The following is a 22893-nucleotide window of genomic DNA, read 5'->3' on the forward strand; positions in this document are numbered from 1 at the left end:
GTTATGTTAACAGAACCGGATATTTCAAGTAAACCGAGATGCGGTTCGGTTTGTTTTTTCTGGTGTCATTACGGTCGTGATTGAGGTTCCGTTTTAACCTTCGTTGTTCCTTTCCATTGAGATCTTATCCAAAGTCTTTTCAGACACAGCGGCTTTAACTTCTCGCCGGCGAGAGAACGAAAATGGCGGGAAGAGCGGCTTTCTCTGTATCTTCGTCTCCTTCACTCTGCATCCCTTACTCAACTACTTCGCTCTCACTATCTTTCTCTAATCGGTCGGCACTCTCTGTGCGGATGTCTCCTCGAACCAACAAGTTTCCCGGTTAGTCTTCTCTCCTGCTCTCGCTTTTGATATGGATTGATTTAATAAAATATTTATTCCGGCGACGTTGGTTTTGTAGGGATTTGCTGCTCTTTGTCTGCTAATGACATCAAAGCCGGAACTAATATTGAAGTCGATGGTGCTCCTTGGCGTGTGCTTGGTATGCTTCCTTCTTAATTCCTTGTGATTAAAGGTTTTGGTTTTGTGAAATTATTGATAATATTACTAGTTTATTGATGAATTAAGCGTTGTTTTCGGTTTGATTGCATCTAATATTTGCTTAAAAGATGTACTATTCGGACATGTTTTGGTTTTCGAAATTACAAGACTTTTGAGTTTTGGTCTCTTTTTTTTGTTTCTGGGGGCAGAGTTTCTTCATGTCAAGCCAGGAAAAGGTGCGGCCTTTGTGAGAACTAAGATCAGGAACTATGTTAATGGTAGCACAGTGGAGAGAACCTTTCGTGCTGGAATCTCCGTAATGATCCTCTCTCTCTTCTTCGTTTTGTATAGTAAAATTCTTAACGAATGATACTAGTTGCACCCTGATTGAGTATAGGTCGAGGAAGCAAATGTATTCAAAGAAACCAAACAGTTCACATACAAAGACGGCTCTCAGTTTGTTTTCATGGATTTGGTATGTCAATAACATTCTCTTCGTCTTCGCTTAAACAATGATTGTTGTAATGATATAATTTTTCTCGTGATACAGAGCACATACGAAGAAACACGTCTCAACGAATCTGATATGGGTGACAAGACGAAATGGCTGAAAGAAGGAATGGAATGCAGCTTGCTCTACTGGAAAGACAAGGTAACACACATATACACACTTTAGTCTCTTAGTCACTACTCCACAGTTGAAGCGGTGATGTTGATATCTTTGCGTCTGTCTTGATTTTTGCAAGGTTATCGATTTTGAACTACCAAATACGGTTACGCTCAAAGTGGTTGATGTTGATCCTGGCCTTCGTGGAGACACTGCACAAGGTAATAAATAATGTTACACAAATCTCTTTTTTTAAACAATGTCTAAAGCTGCTGGTGTGGTGGATGTGTATAGGTGGATCAAAGCCTGCGACAGTGGAAACGGGGGCAGTAGTTACCGTACCACTCTTTGTTAACATAGGTGAAGAAATTTTGGTGGATACTAGAACCGGTATGTACATGAACCGGGCGTGAACCGTGTCTACACCTATTTAATCGGATCCAAAATCCAAACCGTTGAGGCTATTATAATCATTTTTGTATGTATATGCAAATATGCAATGCTCGAAATGAGGATATACTGTATGTTTAAAAAAAAAAAAATATTTGAACACCAGAAGTTTATTTCGATCAATCAAGACAAAAATCGTATTTACTTTAACGGGCCCTACTTTAAACTAAGTAAACCACAACCATAAAATCAAATAATGGGCTAAGTAAGGGCCGGCCCACTACCACAAAAAAAAGGTGGGTGGACAAAAGAATCTCCGCCGCACATTTAGCTAGTTCGTTATTGTTCTCCCAATAGGATATCGCCACGTGTTCTCTCCCTGGATCTAACGATGCTTCTCTCTTAAAAGTCCTCCTCCTGTCCATCGTTTCGATTCACGTCTCCTTCCTCAGCCATCCTCTCTGGTAAATCATCTCTCTCTCTCTCTGATTGACTTTCACTCGCAGAATCTATAAATTCGTGTATTGTCTCGACGACACGGAACATTACACGTTCAGGTCATAGTTTATCTCTAGATCTCGATTCGCTTGAAATTTGTAACGATTAGATCTGATTTTATCTAAATTTCAGCTCCTTTTCTTCGTGGGTTTCGGTTTTACTGTAGAAAGTTTGAGTCTTTATTAGCAAAAAGAAAAAAGTTTGAGTCTTTGAAGCTGTGTAGATTTTATATTCATTATAAATCCGGAAATTGCATTGCTTTTGGGGTTTACTAAGACCTCTTCATAATGCTGTGCTTAAGATTTGATTCTGTTCATGTCTTCTTAGCTAATGAATTTGTGAATGTTCACTGTACCTGCAGAGCTTATAAAACCTTCATGGCATTTGCGCACTTCTGCAGCATCGAATGTTTCCTTAAAATCGGGAAACAAGAAGCGCTTTTTCTCCTTGTTATTGGTTTGCCTATTGCCACCACTCGTTCTAGTCAGTTTTCTCCGCATTAACCCCCTTCGGTACAGCATCTCTCTCACCACTCTGGTGAACTCTTCTTGAAGCTTTCTCTGTGGTTCTGTATTGGTTCTTTTTTAGTCGTAAGTTATGGTTTCCTCTCACCGTCCTGTCCCCAACAAAACCCACAAACAGCAGTATCTATCTCTCAGCCCTTCAGATTCTGTCTTGAAAGATGATGTTGAGCTTGAACTTGACTTCTCTGATGTCTTTGGCCCACTCCCTGAAGAGGCCGGTGATGTTTCCTTTGACGAGCCTGCTGTTATCTACACTCGTTCCCACTCTTTGGTTGGCCCGTCTTCGATCGGTAGCCACTCTTTTAAGCTGAGCAAGCTTACCTTACGTGAGACTGAGGACTCGGTTGACTTGGTGGAGTGTCTTGAAAATGAATTCTCTGGTAGTGACGACGTTGACAGTGAGAGATCTCCAGAGGGGGAGCTGGTGGTGAAGGTCCCTGGCGTGGTGGGACTTGATGATTTTGAGGTTATGAAGGTTGTGGGAAAAGGTGCGTTTGGGAAAGTGTACCAGGTGAGGATGAAGGAAACATCTGAGATATATGCGATGAAGGTCATGAGAAAAGATAAGATTATGGAGAAGAACCATGCTGAATACATGAAAGCTGAGCGAGATATTCTTACTAAAATTGATCATCCTTTCATTGTTCAACTTAAGTACTCTTTTCAGGTAAAAGAAACTCCACTTCTATCTCTTTGCATCCTAGTGGTATGGTTTAACTCATGGTGATTGTGTGCAGACTAAGTATAGGCTCTATCTTGTGCTTGACTTTATAAACGGAGGGCATCTATTCTTCCAGCTCTATCATCAAGGGCTTTTCAGGTTTTGTTTAGTTTCTTTTTCAGTTACTTTTGGAGATTCACTAGAATTCTGCAAGGCTTGACGAGTTCGTTGTTTTATTTTTCACAGAGAGGAGTTGGCTCGTGTGTACACTGCTGAGATCATCTCTGCAGTTTCCCATCTCCATGAGAATGGGATAATGCATAGAGATCTCAAACCCGAAAACATTCTCATGGACGTAGACGGGCACGTGATGCTAACTGACTTTGGTTTAGCGAAGGAGTTCGAAGAGAACACAAGATCAAACTCCATGTGCGGGACTACTGAGTATATGGCACCTGAAATCGTTAGAGGAAAAGGGCATGATAAGGCTGCTGACTGGTGGAGCGTTGGGATTCTTCTCTACGAGATGCTCACAGGAAAGGTAAAAAAGCCTTGCTCATGCCTGGTTATATAAATGTGCTGTCTGATGCCATTTTCTGTTTGTCCTTTTGCAGCCACCGTTTATGGGGAGCAGAGGAAAGATAGAGCAGAAAATTATAAAGGACAAGATCAAGCTTCCGCAGTTTCTATCTAGCGAAGCTCATGCCTTGCTGAAAGGGGTAAGGAAGCATGCAACCCTCTTGGTAAGCCATATAAGACCGAATCTGATTGTGACTTTGTAATGAATGTGTGTAGCTGCTGCAAAAAGAGCCAGAGAGACGACTTGGAAGCGGACCAAGCGGAGCAGAGGAGATAAAAGGTCACAAATGGTTCAAGGGGATGAACTGGAAGAAGCTGGAGGCTAGAGAAGTGAAGCCAAGTTTCAAGCCGGAGATATCTGGAAGACAATGCATAGCGAATTTTGACAAGTGTTGGACTGAGATGTCTGTGTTGGATTCTCCAGCAAACAGTCCAAGCTCAGATCCTAAGGTCAACCCTTTTACCAACTTCACGTATGTGAGGCCTCCTCCATCATTCCTTCAACAGTCCACAACGACTCTGTAGAGAGTGAGAGAACCGAACCTTATGTTTCTTTTTTACATTTGAAGTCTATTATTGCAAGGTCATAAGATATGAGTTGTTTGAACCATATATTAAGTGGAGTAAACTTAATAATTTTCTAAACATGATTGTTGAATTTGAATAAAATAATGTTTGATGTGGTTTTCATAAATAATTTATGATTGTTGAGTAAAGCATGTAGTTTTAGTGTTTTGTTGTGCTTAGAATCCACAATGTTGGTGATAATGATTGTAAATACTTTGAAATATATTCAAGGGGTTTATGATAATGATTGTACCTATTTTTGCTTGAAAAACATGTGATCTTAAAAAGAAGAATATATGTAAATTTTATTTCCAAAATTACATTAGTCAAGTGCATCCCCTTTAGTTGCCTTTATGGAACTAGACAAATTAGTTGGCTTGCAACAAAAAAAAAAGGAAATAAACAAGTATTCGTAATAAATAATAAAATATTCAAAAAAAACCTCCGCCGCGTTAAAACAACTTGGCAACGATCTTCCAATAAACATCGAACACGTGTCGAGATCCCTTGATCCACGATGCTTCTCTATTGTTGTGTAATACTAACATAAAGGAGGCACGCGCCTTTAGAAACCTGTTGGAAGCAGGTTTGGGATTTCTAACGTTTCCTCTTTAAATTCTCTAATCTCCTCCTTCCTCACGCATCTTCTCTCCTCTCCCTCTGGTAATCTTCTCTCTCTCTTTGACTTTTCTCCCCCTCAGAGTTTTGATTCCTTTATTGTTTTCTGGATAAGTTCATCTATTGTTTCTACGACACGAAACCTTTGCTTAGTTCAGGTCATATATGTTTAAATCTAAATCTGGATTTGTCTGAATTTTGCATGTGTTACCTGTTTCCTTAATTTACAGATTAGATCTGAATTATAGAGCTTCGAGTTTTGTTGTGTTCTGGTGAATTATAAGTTCTGCTTTTAACGATTCTGAATAGGGATTTATTCGAGATTTGTAAAAAATTATATAAATATTTCTGGTGGGAGGAATGATCCTGTAATAATATTCGGTCGGTGCCAAATTTTCTTATTTTATGTTGACTTTAGTTCTTTTTGGTAATACAAAAGGAATCTTTTCACCTGCTTTTGATAATTTTTGGTTAAATTCTCTATGAGTCTAGATTTTGATATGATGATCATGTCTCTTAGCATCTGAACTTGTGAATTATTTTCTATGAACTTGCAGAGCTTAGAGCACTTTTATGGCATTGGAGCACTTGTGCAGCAACCTCTGTTTCCTTAAACTAGGGAAACAACTAGAGCTTCTTCTCCTCCTCAACATTGGTTTGAGTCTTCTCCTTATTAACAGGACACCCTAACCAAATCTGTTGAAAGCATTTTTTTTTAAAAAATGGTTTCCTCTGAGTGTCCTGTTGCCAACAAAAACGTGACCGGGAAACACCTGTTTCTAACCATCACCCCACCACAAGCTGTCTTGAAAGAAAACGTCGAGCTAGACTTCTCCGACGTCTTTGGTCCACTCCCCGAAGACTCCACCGACGTCGCTTTCGACGAGCCGGCTGTTATCCACAGCCGATCTCACTCCTTGGTTGGACCCTCTCTGATCACTAGCCATTCTTTCAAGCTCAGCAAGCTCACCTTACGAGAAACCAACGACTCTGTTGACTTGGTGGAATGCCTCGAAGAAGGTGAATCCTCTTGTAATGAAGCTGTGGGGAAGGTCTCGGGTGGTGTGGTAGGCATCGAGGACTTTGAGGTTTTGAAGGTTGTGGGGCAAGGCGCGTTTGGGAAAGTGTACCAAGTGAGGAAGAAGGAGAGTTCTGAGATTTACGCGATGAAGGTTATGAGGAAAGATAAGATCATGGAGAAGAATCACGCTGAGTACATGAAGGCTGAGCGTGATATTCTTACGAAGATTGATCATCCCTTCATTGTTCAGCTTAAGTACTCCTTTCAGACTAAGTATAGGCTCTATCTTGTGCTTGACTTTATCAACGGAGGGCATCTCTTCTTCCAGCTTTATCACCAAGGGCTTTTCAGGTTTGGTCTTAACTCCTTTGTTCAACTATGCCCTGTTCATTTACCTGTCGCACAACTGTGACAAGTGGCAGGTTGTTGTTCGTTTTGCTGTCACGTGACCGGTGACTCAGGTCATAGGTCACAGATTATTGTTCGTTTGGGTTGCTGAAAAAATCAGCGACCAAAATTTATTATCAGTCGCGCGACACGTAAACGAACATTATCTTAGTCACAAGTCCTAGGTCACGCGACACATAAACGAACATGGTATATGTTTTTGGAGTTTTAGTATATTTTTGCAAGGCTTTGACTAGTTTTTTTTTTTTTTGGACAACAGAGAGGACTTGGCTCGTGTGTACACTGCGGAGATCGTCTCTGCAGTTTCCCACCTCCATGAGAATGGGATAATGCATAGGGATCTGAAACCTGAGAACATACTAATGGACACTGATGGGCACGTGATGCTAACTGATTTTGGATTAGCAAAGGAGTTTGAAGAGAACAAAAGATCAAACTCAATGTGTGGGACTACTGAGTATATGGCACCTGAGATCGTTAAAGGAAAGGGACATGATAAGGCTGCTGACTGGTGGAGTGTTGGGATTCTTCTCTATGAGATGCTCACTGGAAAGGTAAGACAAGCGTAATGTTGTCTTGGTCTTTGTTTAGTTCATAAGCTTATATGTGTTGTGTGATGACGTTTATTTACTTCTACAGCCACCGTTTCTTGGGAGCAAAGGGAAGATACAGCAGAAAATAGTGAAGGACAAGATCAAACTTCCACAGTTTCTGTCAAATGAAGCTCATGCGTTGCTCAAAGGGGTAAGTTATCATCATCTTCATGTAAGCACTTGTATTAGAATAAATCTGATTGTGACTTTGTAATGAATGTGTAGTTGTTGCAAAAAGAGCCAGAGAGACGACTTGGAAGTGGTCCGAGCGGAGCAGAGGAGATAAAAGGGCACAAATGGTTCAAGGGAATGAACTGGAAGAAGCTGGAAGCTAGAGAAGTGAAGCCAAGTTTCAAGCCGGAGGTATCTGGAAGGCAATGCATAGCGAATTTTGACAAGTGTTGGACTGATATGTCTGTGTTGGATTCGCCAGCAAGCAGTCCCAGCTCGGAATCTACGGCCAACCCTTTTACCAACTTCACGTATGTGAGGCCTCCTCATTCATTCCTCAACCAAACCACATCGACTTCGTAGAGGAAAGATGGGTTTATGGAAATACATTGTTTTTATGTTGATAAAGATACATAATCTGATGTTGTGTTTCTATTACTTCTTCTCATGCTTGTCAAAACTATTGTGGTTGTTTCTTTCTCAACATGTACATTCGTTTTTACCTTTTTAACAAATTGTTTTTATGTTAAACTATATCAAGTTGGAGTTCATGCAAGTGTCTGAAACATGTATATGAATATGAAATTTAATATTTAATCTACATTTGACCAAGAAACATATCTTATGTTGGATATATATGAGATCTTGTTAGAAGAGTGAAGGAATTGTTTTGATTGAGAACAAATTACTAAATTATTGAACCAGAGCAGCTAACATTGACCATTGACCCTTACAAACAAAGCAAAACGTTGAAAACACACAGATAAGATGATAGCGACGTTGCTTTTCGGACCAAACTGGTCGTCTAATAATGTAATGTAAAAGCTGAAGCTAAGTTGTTACAAAAAAAAAAAAAAAAAAAAAGCTGAAGCTAAGTCAGAGTAAGTGTGCTTCTTCTGAATCTTAAAATCCTTTCTTCTGCGCAGTTTTTTCAACTACAAATACTCTCAGTGTGATTATCATAGAGAGTAGCTTCTTACTTGCACATCTAGATAGAGACGATTCAATATTATATAAGAGTGATGAGAATGAAAAGTTGCATTTATAGAAACAGGACAGGAAGATCTAACTCAAATGTTTTCATGACATTTTTTTTAAAGAAAAATTGTGCATTTTACATCCATAATAGAACAGAGTTTTTGATACACTCCAGGGTGAGAAGACACAAAGAGGGGGCATCAAGGCCGTTGTGGACTTTCAGGAACAGAGTCGATGATAGAAGTAACCTTCTTCTGTAGCTCAGGCTTGTTAGCTCCAACAAGCTTGCCTATTTGCTCCCCGTTCTTTAGAAAGAAGAAGGTTGGTGTTGCCTTTATGTCCCATGTTGAGCTAAAATCCTGCACAAAAATAATAATAACACATGAGAGATATTTGTTGAAGTTGTAAATATTAGGGAATTAATGATGGTGGGTACTTACACTAAGTTCATCAACATCTACGAGAAGGAACATAAGAGAAGGATGTTTCTCAGAGAGCTCCACGTAAAACGGTGCCACAATCTTACATGGACCGCACCATGTGGCGCTGAAGTTTGCAATCACCTGTTTAAAACAAGCGATAGAGATATGGTTTCATGAGATATAGAAACACGCTCCATATTGAGAATTGAGAAGAAAGGGGGAGAAAATTACAATTTTGCCATCACGGCCAGCTTCAGCTAGTTTCTCATCCCAGCTCTCTTTTGTTGTAATGAGATGAACATTCCCACCCGAGAAATCAACGTTATGAACTGAATCATCGTCTCCTGTGTCCTGCGTTTGCAACCAAATGAATGATTTTTCTTTTAGTTAATCACATAAAACACAATAAAATAAAAAACAAAAAACAAAACACAATAAACACGATACATTTTTTTTCCATCTGACAAAAAGCAAAACAACACGAACGGTTTCATCTGTTTATGTAAATATGTAATAATATTTTAATACCTTAGAGACGCAGCTTCCCATCTGAATGAATTCTCTGTAAATTTTGAAAACAGAATATACGCTTTCTTCTTTTTTTATTTTCTTTGCAAATATCCTGTTGCTAAGAGATCATCAAAAGCAAAACAAAACTGAAAATGAAAATGTGTAAAAACGGATTAAGAGAATCTCAAAAACGGTAATAACGTACCTTTAGGGATCGGACACGATCTGAGGCTTAAAAACGTAATGAAAGAAAAGGAAAAATAAATGGTTTTAAATTTCGACAGAAGACTAAGAAAGAAGGAAAGACGATTGAATAGAGAAGAAAACTGAAGGATGAAGAATGAAACGGCGTCGTTATGAGAAAGAAACCAAATTAGAGGAGAGTCGTTGATTGGAGGAGCCCCTTTATGACCGCGTCGTCAAGAACCCAATTTCTCCTTATAATTACTATTTTGCCCTCCGCCTCTCTGTCCACTTCTTTTTGTGTTTTATTTGTTGTTTTTTTTTCTTTTCTAAGGCTAGCTCACTTTATTGGTTAAAAGCAAATGTCGTTTCACCAAACTATTCTTTTTAGATCACTTTTTATTGGTTTGTTGGTTGTCAACGTGCTTTAATTTTTTCCGTTAAGATTATGATACAAATTTTGAAGAAAGTACGCAAACTGGAACAACGCACAACGAGTATTGACTATTATTGACTTTACATGGATGGATACACCAGTTATTGAAAACTTTTTACTAATTTGAAAGAACTTTTTACTACTATTCTTTTTCCTCATTTTTAGTTAAAATTTTAAAATATCTAAGCAGCAAAATTGTGCGGCACATCACATGATATGAAAAGTTTATAGAAGAAAAAAGTAGTGGTTGTACTTCTCAATTTTTTTTGTTATCTTTATTGTTGAAATTTATGTATAAGAAAGACTTCTCAATGGATTTGAGATTTTTTTGCTTTTATTGCACATGGTAAGATTTGGTTGCTGAGATTCTTTGTCACACCTTTAAACCAATAATGAATGTCTTTACTAGATTGTCTGAGCCTTTCTTTTCTGCATTGAACTCACTCGTTTTCTTATTAGTATTAGAGAACGCATGTGAATTCAAACTCTCAACTCATATCTACTAAAGAGTTGAAATTCTAGGTGTCCTTTTCAGAAGTTTTGTCAATGACTTATCTAATATTGTTGCAATCTAATTAGCTTCGCAACCAACTCTTCTAGGATCGCGACAGACAATTTTGTAACGATAATAAAAACCCAATTTTAGCATGGTAAACTCAGTAAATAGTTGAATAATAATAATAATAATAATAATAATAATAATAGTGTGATTACGCAGAGCAGAGGAGTAAGAGCATCTAAGTTGCTCGATTATGATCACATAAAGTAGCGTTCACCAAATCCAACACATGCATTTCATATTAAAGGTTTAAAATATTTGGATGCAGAATAACATAAGCCCTTTCGCTTTTCTGATCATCCCATGGCGTACTTCTGTGTCCAGCTTCGTGCAGTTGACTCGTACTTGGACTTGTCCGTTTTGTACATGTGAGCTATCTCCGGCACAAGAGGATCATCTGGGTTCGGGTCAGTCAACAACGAGCAAATCGACAGCAAAACCTGTATCCACAGCAATCAATCATCATCATCTCTCTCTCTCATTAACAAGTGTTAAATTGATAGTACAGAAACCAAAGCTCAAACCTTGGATATGGTAAGAGCAGGACTCCATTGTTCTTTCAGGATATCAAGACAGATGCTTCCATTGCTGTTGATGTTTGGGTGGTACACCCTTGTCTTAAAAGACACCTGCAATAATCAGATACACACATTCGTTAATAAACGTGATGATTTAGTTACTGAATTTAGTTACAGAAAGAAAACAAAAAAAGAACAAACCTTCGGTGGCTTGAAGGGATAATCAGGAGGGAAGTGAATGGAAACCAAAAAGACTCCTCCGGCATATGGACTATCAGGAGGTCCCATGATAGTTGCTTGCCAATGGAACATGTCCTCGGCCACAGGACCTACAACAATAACAAAAAAAATTACAAATAAGACTCAAAGATCAAATCAGACCTCACAACCACATCAATAGAGACATATCAGCAGGACCTAAATAAGATTCAAATCTCTCTCTGATGATGAATTTTCTACTATACAGGACAAAAAAAGGTTCATGCATATGATATAACACAAACACCAAACGGCGTCGATTTAAAAAAGATCCTAACAAATCAAAGCTTAACCATGCAAAATTCAGAAGCCTAATTAGGATACAGATTAAACAAAGTATTGAAGTGGCTTACTTCAAAAGTAGTGAAAGTAAGGATCTTTAGGTCGGTTATTACCTGCGCTGCAGTTAGAAGGAGGATCCTTCTGCAAATCCTTGAGCTCTTTCAAAATCCTCTTCGAAGCCATGGCTCAGACACGAAAAAAACCTGCACACAAGGAGACAAGCCGACACAACTGAGATTATGAACAGGAGAAGGGTTAAAACCTTAAAGCAATAACACAAGAGGAGAAGATCACGAACCAAGGGAAAAGCGATCAGAAAGCGAAGAGGACGATGCGGTGCAAAGAGAGAAAAACGAATGAGATCCTCGCTCTCTCCCTACTTACCTTTTCTTTATAAATGTATTCGAAACGGCAACCCGTAAGGGCATCTCCATCTCTACTCCATTTTTTCCTCTAAAATGGAATAAAAGTGATTATGGAGTAAAGAATGCTCCAACCCAACCCCATATCTCACTCCATAATGAAGTTTACTCCATAAATGGAGTAATCTATTTTTTGTTTGTTCATCACTCCATTATAGAGTGGGAAATGGAGTAGGATTGGAGCAATTTTACTCCATTTTCATCTTTACTCCATTTTGGAGGAAAAAATTAGGGCTGGGCAAATAAACCGAACCCGAAAATCCGAACCGAACCCGATCCGATAAAAATGAATCCGAACTGATCCGAACCCGACATAAATACCGAATGGATCCTGTTTTTTGGTATTTTGGGTTATGGGTATTATCCGAATCGAACCCGGACCTAAATGGATATCCGATAGAACCCGAAACATTTAAAATCACAAAAAAAACTTCTACCAAATATGATCTTAATTCTTAATATGTATCCAAAATACTTTAAGATATTATTGAACTTCTAAAATAATTATCTGTTACATCAAATGAAGGTTGATGGTGGAATGTGGCGGTTGATGCCTGAAGTTTTTAGATTTTGGTTTTGTTTTTATTGAATAATGTTTCTCATTTCATGAGAACTTATTTTTTGTTTTATGATTTCATTTATATGGTTTTCTTTATATCACTAACTATGTTTATCTTTCGCTTGATTTTGAATGATCACGTTTGATGTTTTTTCTTATTTTTGAATCATTTTTACTTATGTTTTGGCTATTAAAATATGTACAAATCATGTATTTTAAATTCGAAGAACCGATTTTATTTATGTTTTAGTTACAAAATAGGTACAAATCAGGTATTTTTAAACCGAAGAACCGATTGGGACCCGAACCCGAAAGTACAATGGGTTATACCGGTTCTTTGAAGATTTACTAACCCCGACCCGAACCCGATAGAACCCGAACCGGTCCCGAACCGAACTTTTATATAACCCGAATGGGATTGATTTTGATAAACCCGAAAAACCGAAACCCGAATGGATAAAACCGAAACCCGATTGGGACCCCGAATGCCCATGCCTAGAAAAAATGGTGTTTTACATTGGAGATGCTCTAAGCTTCTGATTCATCCAGCGGGTCCGCTTGACCTATTTCTACGTTACCATTTATTAATTCACGTGGCAAAAGTGTTTTTTCTTATTTCCTTTTGTAATTTAACCGTCTTGTAGGGCCCACGATGTCAAGGATATCTTATCTCGTAAACGTATATAAATTAATTATTTATTAGTTCTGGGCAAAAGCGTAGCTCATCAGAATAATTTAATGGGCTCAAACAGGCCTGCAGGCCCAAATAAATATAGGTGTATTACCTCCTCACATACACACTGAATATATAGACTGTTTCTACTTTTTCTGGGGTTATTGAAGAACAACTTTGGTAAATACTAAATAGTTAATGCAATAGAAAAGTTTATTTTTAAGTTGATGCCAAAAGAGAAATGGAAAATATATTAACCACACAACACAATAACAAAAAAAAAAGAACAATCTGAGGACTAAAAGATAGAGAGAGTTTCAATTACACTACTTTTCCAGGTAATGATTAGAACAAATCACATGCTGAATTAGTCAACTACGAAAAGGTTTATTCCCAAAGAAGTAAAAAAGTCGAAATAAATAATGATTTCAGAAAGAAAATAAATAACCAATCTAAACCGGGCTATCAGAGCTTCTGATCATCTCAGGCGAAGAGGCTCTGTTACCCGAACCAGCACCAGAGCCATTAGAAGGCCTTACCTCCTCCATCATGTTAACAACTTCCTCCATTGAAGGCCTAGAATCCGGATGCTTTGACACACAAGCCATTGCCACTTGCAGCATCTGCACCATCTCCTCCTCAACGTTGTGCTGCTGCTTTATAAGCTCCACGTCAAACACTTCCCCAGTCCACTCCTCTCTCACCACCGACTGCACCCACTTGGGCAGATCCACCACCTCCTCGTGCCCCGTCGTCTTCCCGGCTGCTTTCCCCGTCAGCATTTCGAGCAACAGCACGCCAAAGCTGTACACGTCGGATTTTTGAGTGTGTTTCCGTGTCTCTATGGCTTCAGGCGCTCTGTATCCTAAGCTTCTTGATGGGAGCAAGGTGTGGTGGCTCATCAAAGGAGCTATACCGTAGTCCGAGACGCAGGCGTTGAGGTCTTGCGTTAAGAGGACGTTTGGTGATTTGATGTTACCGTGGAGGAGTTTGGCACCGGATGAAGAGTGTATGTGAGCTATTCCTTTTGCAGCTCCTAAACAGATCTTTAGCCTTTGTTCCCAGTCCAACGCACCTCTTCCTCCTTCGTTGTTTCCTGCATAGCATTCATCTTAGAGACTTTTGGTAATCACAAACATTATCATTAGTTCATTACCGTGAAGAAGCATGGAGAAGTTGCCTCCTTGGTAGTAATCATACACGAGTAGCTTCTCGTCTTTAGAGAAGTAATAAGCACGGAGAGGAGCTACATTCCCGTGTGGGCTGATCCTTCCCACAGCTTCCATCTGCTGCTCAAACTCTCTTTTCCCAGCTGCTACTTCTTTCAGCCTCTTCACCACCACAGTGGTTCCTTCCTCTAAGATAGCCTTATACGTCGTCCCATAGCTTCCTTTTCCTAAAACTTCAGCAGAGGCTCTGAGCAAATCCTCGAGATCGAAGTTGTACGAGCTTCCTTCGAAGAACACCAGCTTGTTCTTCTCCGCCTCCTGCACACCGCTACCGAACTCCTCCGCCTTGTTGTCACTCCTCCCGGGTTTAGCTTTCGGCGCCGCCGCGGTGGTGCTCTCTTGCCCGTTGTCTTTCTTCTTGGCGCAGCAAAGAGTCAGCAGTGCAAGAAGGATGAACAAGAGAAAGGAACCTCCAACTGCAATGCCGACAATAGCAGCAGTAGAGAGAGCTCTTTTGCTTGTACCAGGACTCTTGGCTGGACCTGGTGGAGTCGGCGAAGGAGATGGTGATGTAGTGTTCTCAGGGCATGGAGTTAGAGGACCTCCACACAAAAGGCTATTACCTTGAAATGCAGATGCTGGAAAGGACTTGACAGAAGAAGGCACTGAACCGTTAAGGCTATTGTAGCTCACATTCAAGTACTTTAAGCTAGGAGGGAGGTCAGGGATAGGCCCGGTAAGAGAATTATTCTGCAAGCTGAGATCAGTGAGCTGAGTCAAGTTCCTTAGAGTCCCCGGAATGTTGCCAGACAGCGCGTTGGCGGAGAGATCAAGATTAACAAGGCGAGGAGAGAGAGTTGGAGGTATAGAGCCAGAGAAGTTATTATCATGAAAGTAGAGAGATCTGATGAAAGGAAGAGAGAGGATAGCAGATGGGATGCTCCCTTGGAGGTTGTTGGAACGGAGGCTAATGATCCTGAGAGCGTCAAGCTTCTCAAACGTCTTCTCAGGTAATGGCCCGTAGAGTCCGGAGCCAGGGAGACGGAGGGCGGTTACGCGGTCGTTGTTCTTGGAGCAGGTGATGCCGGTCCAGGAAGTGCAGATTGGGAGTGTTGTGTTCCAGTTGAGTTTGCGCACGTGGGGAACGAGGGATGCGAACTCGAGAAGCGCTTGCTTGTCTGTCTCTAGGTCGGCAGGTGAAACAAATGGCGAGAGTAAAAGGAAAACGAAGGCCGCAACAATCCTCATCATTGATCTATTGGACTCACTCACGTCAAAGTTTATTGCTCATTCACCTGATAACTGCAAGAGAACACAAAACACTGTCAAGTTGAGATTTTTGAGCTACATAACAGTTAACTTGTAAATTAAAATTGTATCTACGTAACACCAGCACTTCACAGGTATCAGGACTAAAGATCAACACATTGTAAAGTTGCTAAATTTTTGAGTAGTGTTATTATAAGCAATCATCAAAAACCCCAATTAGTTAAAAATGTGCTAAATTTTCGAGTACCATTGTTATAAGCAAATCAACAAAAACCCCCCAATTAAATTAAAAAGTTGCTAAATTTTCGAGTACCATTGTTATAAGCAATCATCAAAAAAAACCCCAATTAGTTAAAAAGTTGCTTAATTTAGAGACTAATAGTGAGAAAAATGTATACCCATTTACTTGTTTAACTCAGATCTGCAATCTAACAGATGAACATTTTAGGAAACTAGGGTTTAATCAGCTAATCAAAACAGAAAATTCGAAATTGAAAACGAAGAAGAAAACTTTTAGTATTAAGAAGCTAAGCTAAGGTAATAACAAAGAAAATATCGGAAGTGACAGAGAGAGAGAGAGAGAGAGAGAGAGACCTTTGAGGTGGATTCAGAGGAGAAGCAGTGGGAAGCTGATCGAAGAAGACGAAGTGGGAGTGGAATAATAAATGCAAAGGATAAGTGAGTGGAGAGTATCACTTTTTCAACAACGGCATTTCGTGAAGAAGAAGATTGAGCTAAAGGCGAAAGCGGAAAAGAATATAGAATCTGGAATCGCCATTAAACACAGATTCAGTGATAGAACAGTCAGAAGAGAGATGCTAATTTTTTGCTAAACACTTTGTGGATGTGTTTCTGGTGAAGGGGGGGGAAGCTTCGGCGTGACGAAAACGGAGAAACGTAAATCTCGATGGTCAGTTTCAGATTCCAATCTCTCCCCTCTCTCTCTCTCTTATCTGCGATTTGCTTTGCTTGTGATGCCTTTGACTCTCTTAGATTTTAATTAGTAGCCTTAATTAATTATCTGTCTTTTTGTTAATTATTAATTTCCTAAAACGAATTTAGCTTTTATTAAGGGGGGAGGCGCTTGCTTACGATCTAGTCTGAGTTCCCAACGTTCAATTTTTTTCTCATTTAAAAATCTGTAATAATTTTTGGTGTTATTATTTGAACGGGTCAACTGATTAATGAGAAATTTTTGAATATTCTAATAGGTAATGTGAGGAAACCACCCAACTTTATATTAATGTGAAAATGTACTGTATGTGGCTTCTTAATGAGAAATTTTGGAATATTCTAATAGGTAATGTGAGAAATCACCCAACTTTATGTTAATGTGGCTTCTTAATGAGAAATCTTGGAATTTTCTTATAGGTAGTGTGAGAAATCACCCCACTTATATTAATGTAAAACATATATATGGCTTCTTAGTGAGGTAATTTTTTGAATATTTTAATAGCTAATGTGAGAGAACACTCAACTTATATTAATGCATAGAATCAAATGTGGAAGGATAGTATTTCAAGATCATAAATAGGTATAAGGAAAACAACAAAACTGGGGAATATTTAAATTCTGTTGCAAATTGAGCTTATTATCATTTGATAATTTTCTAGTACTAATTTTTTGGTAAGGTGGGGACTATCTTTCATAAAAATGGACCCCTGAAGGGAAGGAGTTTGGTATGTGACATAAATGAGGGTATGATACGGAGGTAACATTGAAAACAACGAAATTTAAATCTCTTCTTTGAATATCAAACTATGTCATTAATGAAAAGTCAATTTATGGAATAAAACTACAGAAACTACTGGCGTTGTTGGTTGTGCTTTGCTGTCTTTCATTATTAACTTCAGCTGCATCTCAGATTCATCACGTTACGCGCATGAACCTATGTTTCGTCTTTCACATTCTCATTGCTATATTATAGTAAAACTGCCAAGAAGATTAGAATTTTAGATCCCACGTTACGTTACCATCTCTTAAAAATATTACATAACTACAAAGTTACAAACCTTACTCAAGAATCAATAACCAAAGAACCAAGAACCCTTATATCTGATAATCCGTCTCTTTCCACACCATTGACAAGCAAACAAATTGTGTGTAATAAATAAATGAAAAAGAGAGAAAAGTGGTTTTCGAAAGAAAGAAAAAAAAGTTTGTTTACTTGTGATGTGTGTGTGTTATAGTGGGCCAAAGGGCTCAGGAAGAAGCTCGAATCCTCCATTATCAAACATGAGTCCGTGATCTGATGACCTATCATCAATGCTATGTAACCAGTTTGTGTTCTTGACGTCCTCCTTCAGCAACAAAGCGTCATACCTCGAGCTCTCATACATGTCCATGTCGCTCAACTTCCCCATCAGTCTTCTTCCATCAGTTGCTTCGTTCCCATTCTCTGCGCTGCTACTGCTAATAGAATCCGAAAGGTTATTTACTGAACGGATCGGCTGTATCTTGGACGAGGCTTGTCTGATGCTCTGAGGGAACAACGTCGTGGTTGATAGTGCGCAACCGTTTGACTTCCCGTTTCTTATGTCCTATACAACAACACCAAAATGTCGAGATATTAACAGCATGATAGAGATTTTAAATGCACAAGTCACTTGCAGCCGGAAGTAGGCGTCAGCGTTTTACCCCAGACCAAAGTCCCGACCTTAACCAAACCAAAAAACCGAAGTCTGATCCGAACCGTTATAAAAAATATCCGAAAACGGGACTTAAGAGTTGTACTTTCGGGTACAACCCGAACTAGGATCCGAATATATTCGAAATTAGTTAAATATGTTAGTCTTTTTATATATGTTAAGATAATTTAAATATTTTAGAGTATTTTAATTATTTATGTAGTTTGTTTATTTCTTACTGTGAATAATTTTAGTTAGTTTAGATAGTTTAATTAATTTTAATTATATTTTTGAATAATTTATATATTTTGAATATTTTAGTTCAGTTTTTAAAAACAATATTTTGTTCCAAACCGAAACCGATCCAAAATTTTGAAAAACCCGAATGAGACTTACGAGCATAGTACCAAAAATCCGAATCAACCGAGTACCGGGAGAAGTCAAGTTTAAACGTACCATATGCCTGATGGCCATATCAAGTGAATTTTTTGAGAATGACCTCCCAAGCCCGTTGTTACTGTCAGCGACAGTTGAAGAAGTCTTCAGGGTTCTCCGTGAAGTTACATCTGCAACGTTTGAAATCCTCCGAGGCTCTGGTGCATCCATGTGGTGCTGCAGTCCATTACCACCACCATAACGGCCTTTTCCTTGAGTCTCTGTGAGTCTTCCTCTCGTCACAACAGGAGATGAGTTCCTTCTCGTCAGTGGACCTTTTGGTTCTGGACTTGCCTTTGCCGTGATGCTGCTACCAGCTGCTGGTCTAGACCTGCCAGCTGATATTGGTCTTCCCTGGAGAGATGTTCTGAGATTAGGTGGTGTGTCAAGAGGGAAGTCTGCTAACACAATCGGCTGTTGCGGAGTGGTTCGAACTCTAGGTCCAGGAGAGCTTGGCCTAGACAATGAAGGTGTGACACGACAGTTTGTTCCTCCACGTCCGGTTGAAATATTTGATCCTGATGTTGCGGATGCAGAGGAGATGGATGGGGTTCGACGCGTTGGGGTTGAAGGACGAGAGTTTGGTCTAGAAGCAACTATGTTTGGGGAGTTAGCAGTGATCTGTGGTCTAGAAGTTGGAGTCGATGGTCTTGAGCTGCTTAGGGATGGTCTAGGCTTGTCCATAGATGAGCTAGATGACCCGGGACGGATTCTTGACGGAGTTGAGGCGCGTGATGCTGAAGAAGTTCGGGTGGGAGTGGAAGGTCTAGCGGAAGATGAGGAACGGGAGCTAGGGGATGAAGGTCTGATGTAGGATGAGACTGAAGCTGAGCTAGTGTTTAGGATTGATGATGGTGAGCGGTTTGAAGTAAATGAGGTGTATTGTGAGGTGGAGAGGGATGGGCGAGTCACGGAGCTGCTTCTAGCTGGACGTGTGGAGTGGTAACTTGTCTCAGACTGTGAAACCGAAAGCTGCAAAAAGAAAAATAGTAAGGTAATAATTATTCAATTATAATAATCTTTTGAGACGTATTAACTCATGGAGGAAAAGAAGAAAGGAGGCTTTGGTTAATACCCTTGATGCCTTTGAAGCAGAGGTGGCTCTAGCGGAAGGTGTAATCTTTGGAGCAGCCAAAGATGAATGTGAGTCGTTTCCAAGAGGTGTTCCCGGTGGAGTAAGAAGCCTATAATAGATAACATAAATGATCAAAGGCAAAAACAAAAGACAAATAACACTACAAGTAGTAAATGATCCACTGTTCCATTAGAAGCACAAAGAGAGAGAGAGAGAGAGAGAGAGAGAGAGAGAGAGAGAGCTAAGCCACCGAGCAGAGATTGGGAAGAAGAGACTAACCAGTCATAATCATTTTTGCCTCCTTCAGCAGAGGACAACAGATCATCACCTTTTCCTCTGGGAGCTGGTTTGGATCCGACAGAGAGCCTCCCGAGTTTCACAGAAACTGAAGTTTAAAAAAAAGCAAAACGCAGAGATTTAGTGTCAATTAAGAAAGGGATCAAAACAAGATCAAGCAAAACTCTTCATTGGTCCTAAAAAGAACCATTAACTTTTGATCGAGAAAGCAAAGAGATGGAATCTAGTAGACGAAGACAGTTTAGTGTAGAGTCTAAACATCGTTTTCGTCTCTACGAATCGGACAAAGCGTTGTCTCGTAACAGCAAATTCGGAGATCCCCAGATTTATATTTAGAAACTCTATTACATCGAATCGAGACAAAAGTAGTTGCAAATGTCATAAAATTACTAAAAAAGGAAAGTGAATCTGAAACGAACCGTCGGGCAATTCATCTGAAGAAGCCAACGGGAACGAGCGGCGGATCTTGGAGAAGAGATCCAGATTCTCATCGGAGTCTCTAGAGAAACCATTCTGAGAGATGTTGCCTCTGCGAAACTGAGAGATCGCGGGAGTGTTCCTCCCACCGGCAAGAGACTCTCTGAGATTCCTGTTCATTGTTGTTGCTGGAGAGAGAGAGAAGCCTGGAATCAAGGCTGTATGTGGAGAAAGAGTTTCTTACAATCTACGCCATTGGAGAGAGATCAGAGGAGAGAGATTCAGATCTAACGACCAAAGGCAAAAAAAGAAAGAAAGAAAGAAAGTAGTTGTTATTATGTGTCACTTCCAAGTTGTTGAGGAGGGCTTAACTGTACTCTCTAGTAGTTTATCACGATGCATGTTCATCTTGCCTTCATCAATCATACTCCCCTTTTTTATTTATATATTTATTTATGAGGCGGAGAAAGGAAGGAAGGTGTAGTTTCCTAATTATTTTCTTGGTGTACATTACATTATTTAAGAAAGAAGATGAAGATGATGAATTATTATGATTTGTGTAATGAGTTAGACCCCACGTGGTGTGTTATTTCCTTTACATTTCACATTTGGGTTTACTCTAAACTATAGAGTAACATAGAGACAAGGTGAGATCATTCAACCAAATATCTTTAAATAGTATATAGTTACAGGTGATGTATTCTTGTTTACGAAAACCTAATATAAACCGCAATTTACACTACTAGTCGTTATCATAACGGTTTACCAAATATTTATTAACCATCAGTTTTAGTTTATTAACAAACCAAAACCAGTTTTATTTGTGATTTTTTTTTTCTTTTCCTCTTACAAATGCAATTAAAATCTTTGTTGATGAATATTTGCTGAACCTTAGACCATCCGCAACGCGGGTACGTCCGAGTAACTTAGCGCGAAGACCTATGTAAATCTGAGTATTATAATAGTTTAATTTTTTCTTTAGCTAAGAAAGGGTCCGTAAACAAGGAGTTTAAGGACTTAATCCTTACGTGCGTGGCAACACCTGATAGGCTAGGGGGATTGGGATGTTTTCGCGTGGGGAAAAAACCGAGTCAGTTTCTTTCTACTTCTCGAAAAAAAAAACTCTCCTCGACATCGAAGGCGATACGGCGACAGGAGAAAGCTTAAGGTAAATCGGAGATTTCACGTCAATATTTGTGCATTTGGAGTTGTTGCATGTTGATTTCATATGGTTTTAGGGTTCTATTGAGAGGTTTAAATCGATTTAGGGTTGCAAATCGATTTGGGAATTTTTTTCGAATTAGGATTTTCATCTGGTTTTGTTATTTTCTTCTTCGCGATTCCCCTTTTTTGTTGTTTTGGTCGTTATTAAGGTTCAGATTGAGTTATATATCATCATAGGGTTGGGTATTGAGTTATAAATCGAGTAGTTTTTGTTCTTGCAGGTGTTGAAATGGAAGAAGAATTAAGAGATATGAAAGCACGGAAAGATTACTACAACATGCTTCATTACGTTGCAGATGCGCAACAGGGTATTCCTCAACTCTGTCCTTGTGGATCAATCACGAAGGAAGTCGTTGATGAAGAGGACACGTACGACTACCTACCGGGGAAAAGATATTTCATTTGCAAAGATTTCGAGGTATATAGTGTAGTCTGTTCTTCACATTATTATTTTTCGAAATGAATTAGCGGTTTAACAATGGTTATTATGTTTGGGCAGAATGACGGGTTGCATTTCAGGCAACCATGGGTTATGGGAATGCAACAAGAGGTTGAGAGGCTTAAAAAAAATTCTACGAGCAGGAGAAGCTTCTAAGAGAGTGCCAGTCGCTTAAGGTGAGTTCAATAGAAATTGTAACATGAAATTGATAGTTGTTTGTACAACCTTTCGAACATAATGATTGGTTTCTGTGATATATGTTCAGGAGCAGGTGAGGATGCTGCTTAAGCGTGTGACTGAACTTGAGAGAGCCCATTCCGAGGTTAGTGTCTACACTTAGTTGTAGTTTTAGAAACCATCATTTATTAAACTTAAGGTTCTAGTTGTAGATAATAACACTAAATCTCTTCCTTGTTTGAACTTTAAAACTTTCTAGTTCAAACGTAAGTTTGTAGTTTGAGAACAATAACTTCTGTCCTTTGAAGTAGTTAAGTTTCTGGTGTGAATTTGAAAGTGAAATGATAGGTTTTAAATACGAAGTAAACCACTTGTACTTTGAATGCGAAGTTAACCATTAAATTGTGCCTAACTGTTTATATGGGGGGAAAAGCTTCATTAAATTTTTATTAGCTGTAATGATAGGACTGTTTCCTACTAGAATTCAATAGATTTGCGTAAATAATCCCTTATTTACTCGCCTCCCTTAGGTAGTTTAGTGAACCAGAGTCTTCTTCCTAAATGGCAAACTCCACAAGTTTTATAAACCTTTTAGCTAGTCAAGGGGTAGTTGACCTTGACTCACCCGAACCTCCCTTCAGCAGCCAATTTTCCGATGAGTCTAGGGTAAAAGAGAGGAGAAAATGGACACCGAAGGAGGATATAATCCTCATCGGTGCTTGGCTCAACACCAGCAAAGATCCAATTGTCGGTAATGAACAGAAAGCTGGTCACTTCTGGAAGAGGATTGTAGAGTATTACAACTCCAATCCTCAACTGGTTGGGACAATCCCAAGAGAACTCGGGC

The 22893-nt window shown here is 39.3% G+C and overlaps 7 protein-coding genes across 11 annotated transcripts; 3 read left to right on the forward strand and 4 right to left on the reverse strand.

The window, feature by feature from the left end:
* The first annotated feature begins 59 nt into the window (after nt 1-59).
* LOC103870595 (elongation factor P) lies at nt 60-1660 on the forward strand. The gene is made up of 7 exons (XM_009148736.3): nt 60-321; nt 401-481; nt 690-796; nt 878-955; nt 1031-1132; nt 1227-1308; nt 1382-1660. The coding sequence occupies exons 1-7, from the start codon at nt 183-185 to the stop codon at nt 1498-1500; spliced, it is 708 nt and encodes a 235-aa protein (XP_009146984.1). The 5' UTR covers nt 60-182; the 3' UTR covers nt 1501-1660.
* Nucleotides 1661-1714: 54 nt separating this feature from the next.
* Nucleotides 1715-4438, forward strand: LOC103870596 (serine/threonine-protein kinase AtPK1/AtPK6). 3 transcript variants are annotated; one of them, XM_009148737.3, is made up of 6 exons: nt 1715-1941; nt 2337-3166; nt 3237-3319; nt 3407-3701; nt 3775-3879; nt 3956-4264. In XM_009148737.3, exons 2-6 carry the CDS (start codon nt 2573-2575, stop codon nt 4262-4264), a joined length of 1386 nt encoding a protein of 461 aa, XP_009146985.1. In that variant the 5' UTR covers nt 1715-1941; nt 2337-2572. The 3 variants fall into 3 exon arrangements, with proteins under 3 accessions (XP_009146985.1, XP_033147849.1, XP_033147850.1); XM_033291958.1 differs by having other exon boundaries at nt 1917-2034; XM_033291959.1 differs by lacking the exon at nt 1715-1941 and having other exon boundaries at nt 2573-3166; nt 3956-4438.
* Nucleotides 4439-4767: 329 nt separating this feature from the next.
* On the forward strand, nt 4768-7711 carry LOC103870597 (serine/threonine-protein kinase AtPK2/AtPK19). Of its 2 annotated transcripts, XM_009148738.3 has the most exons (5): nt 4768-4969; nt 5482-6296; nt 6613-6907; nt 6993-7097; nt 7172-7520. In XM_009148738.3, the coding sequence occupies exons 2-5, from the start codon at nt 5647-5649 to the stop codon at nt 7478-7480; spliced, it is 1359 nt and encodes a 452-aa protein (XP_009146986.1). In that variant the 5' UTR covers nt 4768-4969; nt 5482-5646; the 3' UTR covers nt 7481-7520. The 2 variants fall into 2 exon arrangements, with proteins under 2 accessions (XP_009146986.1, XP_033147852.1); XM_033291961.1 differs by lacking the exon at nt 4768-4969 and having other exon boundaries at nt 5647-6296; nt 7172-7711.
* A 399-nt stretch (nt 7712-8110) lies between these two features.
* LOC103870598 (thioredoxin H9) lies at nt 8111-9482 on the reverse strand. Of its 2 annotated transcripts, none has more exons than XM_009148739.3 (5): nt 9233-9482; nt 9046-9145; nt 8749-8868; nt 8536-8658; nt 8111-8454 (listed from the first exon to the last, which is right to left on the reverse strand). In XM_009148739.3, the coding sequence occupies exons 2-5, from the start codon at nt 9064-9066 to the stop codon at nt 8296-8298; spliced, it is 423 nt and encodes a 140-aa protein (XP_009146987.1). In that variant the 5' UTR covers nt 9067-9145; nt 9233-9482; the 3' UTR covers nt 8111-8295. The 2 variants fall into 2 exon arrangements, with proteins under 2 accessions (XP_009146987.1, XP_009146988.1); XM_009148740.3 differs by having other exon boundaries at nt 9046-9139; nt 9233-9476.
* Nucleotides 9483-10334: 852 nt separating this feature from the next.
* Nucleotides 10335-11775, reverse strand: LOC103870601 (ubiquitin-conjugating enzyme E2 11). Its single transcript, XM_009148741.3, has 5 exons — nt 11562-11775; nt 11377-11466; nt 10925-11052; nt 10730-10834; nt 10335-10645 (listed from the first exon to the last, which is right to left on the reverse strand). The coding sequence occupies exons 2-5, from the start codon at nt 11444-11446 to the stop codon at nt 10502-10504; spliced, it is 447 nt and encodes a 148-aa protein (XP_009146989.1). The 5' UTR covers nt 11447-11466; nt 11562-11775; the 3' UTR covers nt 10335-10501.
* A 1376-nt stretch (nt 11776-13151) lies between these two features.
* LOC103870602 (probable inactive receptor kinase At3g08680) lies at nt 13152-16368 on the reverse strand. Its single transcript, XM_009148742.3, has 3 exons — nt 15950-16368; nt 14074-15388; nt 13152-14013 (listed from the first exon to the last, which is right to left on the reverse strand). The coding sequence occupies exons 2-3, from the start codon at nt 15335-15337 to the stop codon at nt 13370-13372; spliced, it is 1908 nt and encodes a 635-aa protein (XP_009146990.1). The 5' UTR covers nt 15338-15388; nt 15950-16368; the 3' UTR covers nt 13152-13369.
* A 931-nt stretch (nt 16369-17299) lies between these two features.
* Nucleotides 17300-20640, reverse strand: LOC103870603 (serine/arginine repetitive matrix protein 2). Its single transcript, XM_009148743.3, has 5 exons — nt 20209-20640; nt 19772-19877; nt 19493-19601; nt 18439-19389; nt 17300-17895 (listed from the first exon to the last, which is right to left on the reverse strand). The coding sequence occupies exons 1-5, from the start codon at nt 20384-20386 to the stop codon at nt 17539-17541; spliced, it is 1701 nt and encodes a 566-aa protein (XP_009146991.1). The 5' UTR covers nt 20387-20640; the 3' UTR covers nt 17300-17538.
* Between the last annotated feature and the right edge of the window lie 2253 nt (nt 20641-22893).

This window comes from Brassica rapa, chromosome A05 (assembly GCF_000309985.2).
Source record: "Brassica rapa cultivar Chiifu-401-42 chromosome A05, CAAS_Brap_v3.01, whole genome shotgun sequence".
Classification (NCBI taxonomy): Eukaryota; Viridiplantae; Streptophyta; class Magnoliopsida; order Brassicales; family Brassicaceae; genus Brassica; species Brassica rapa.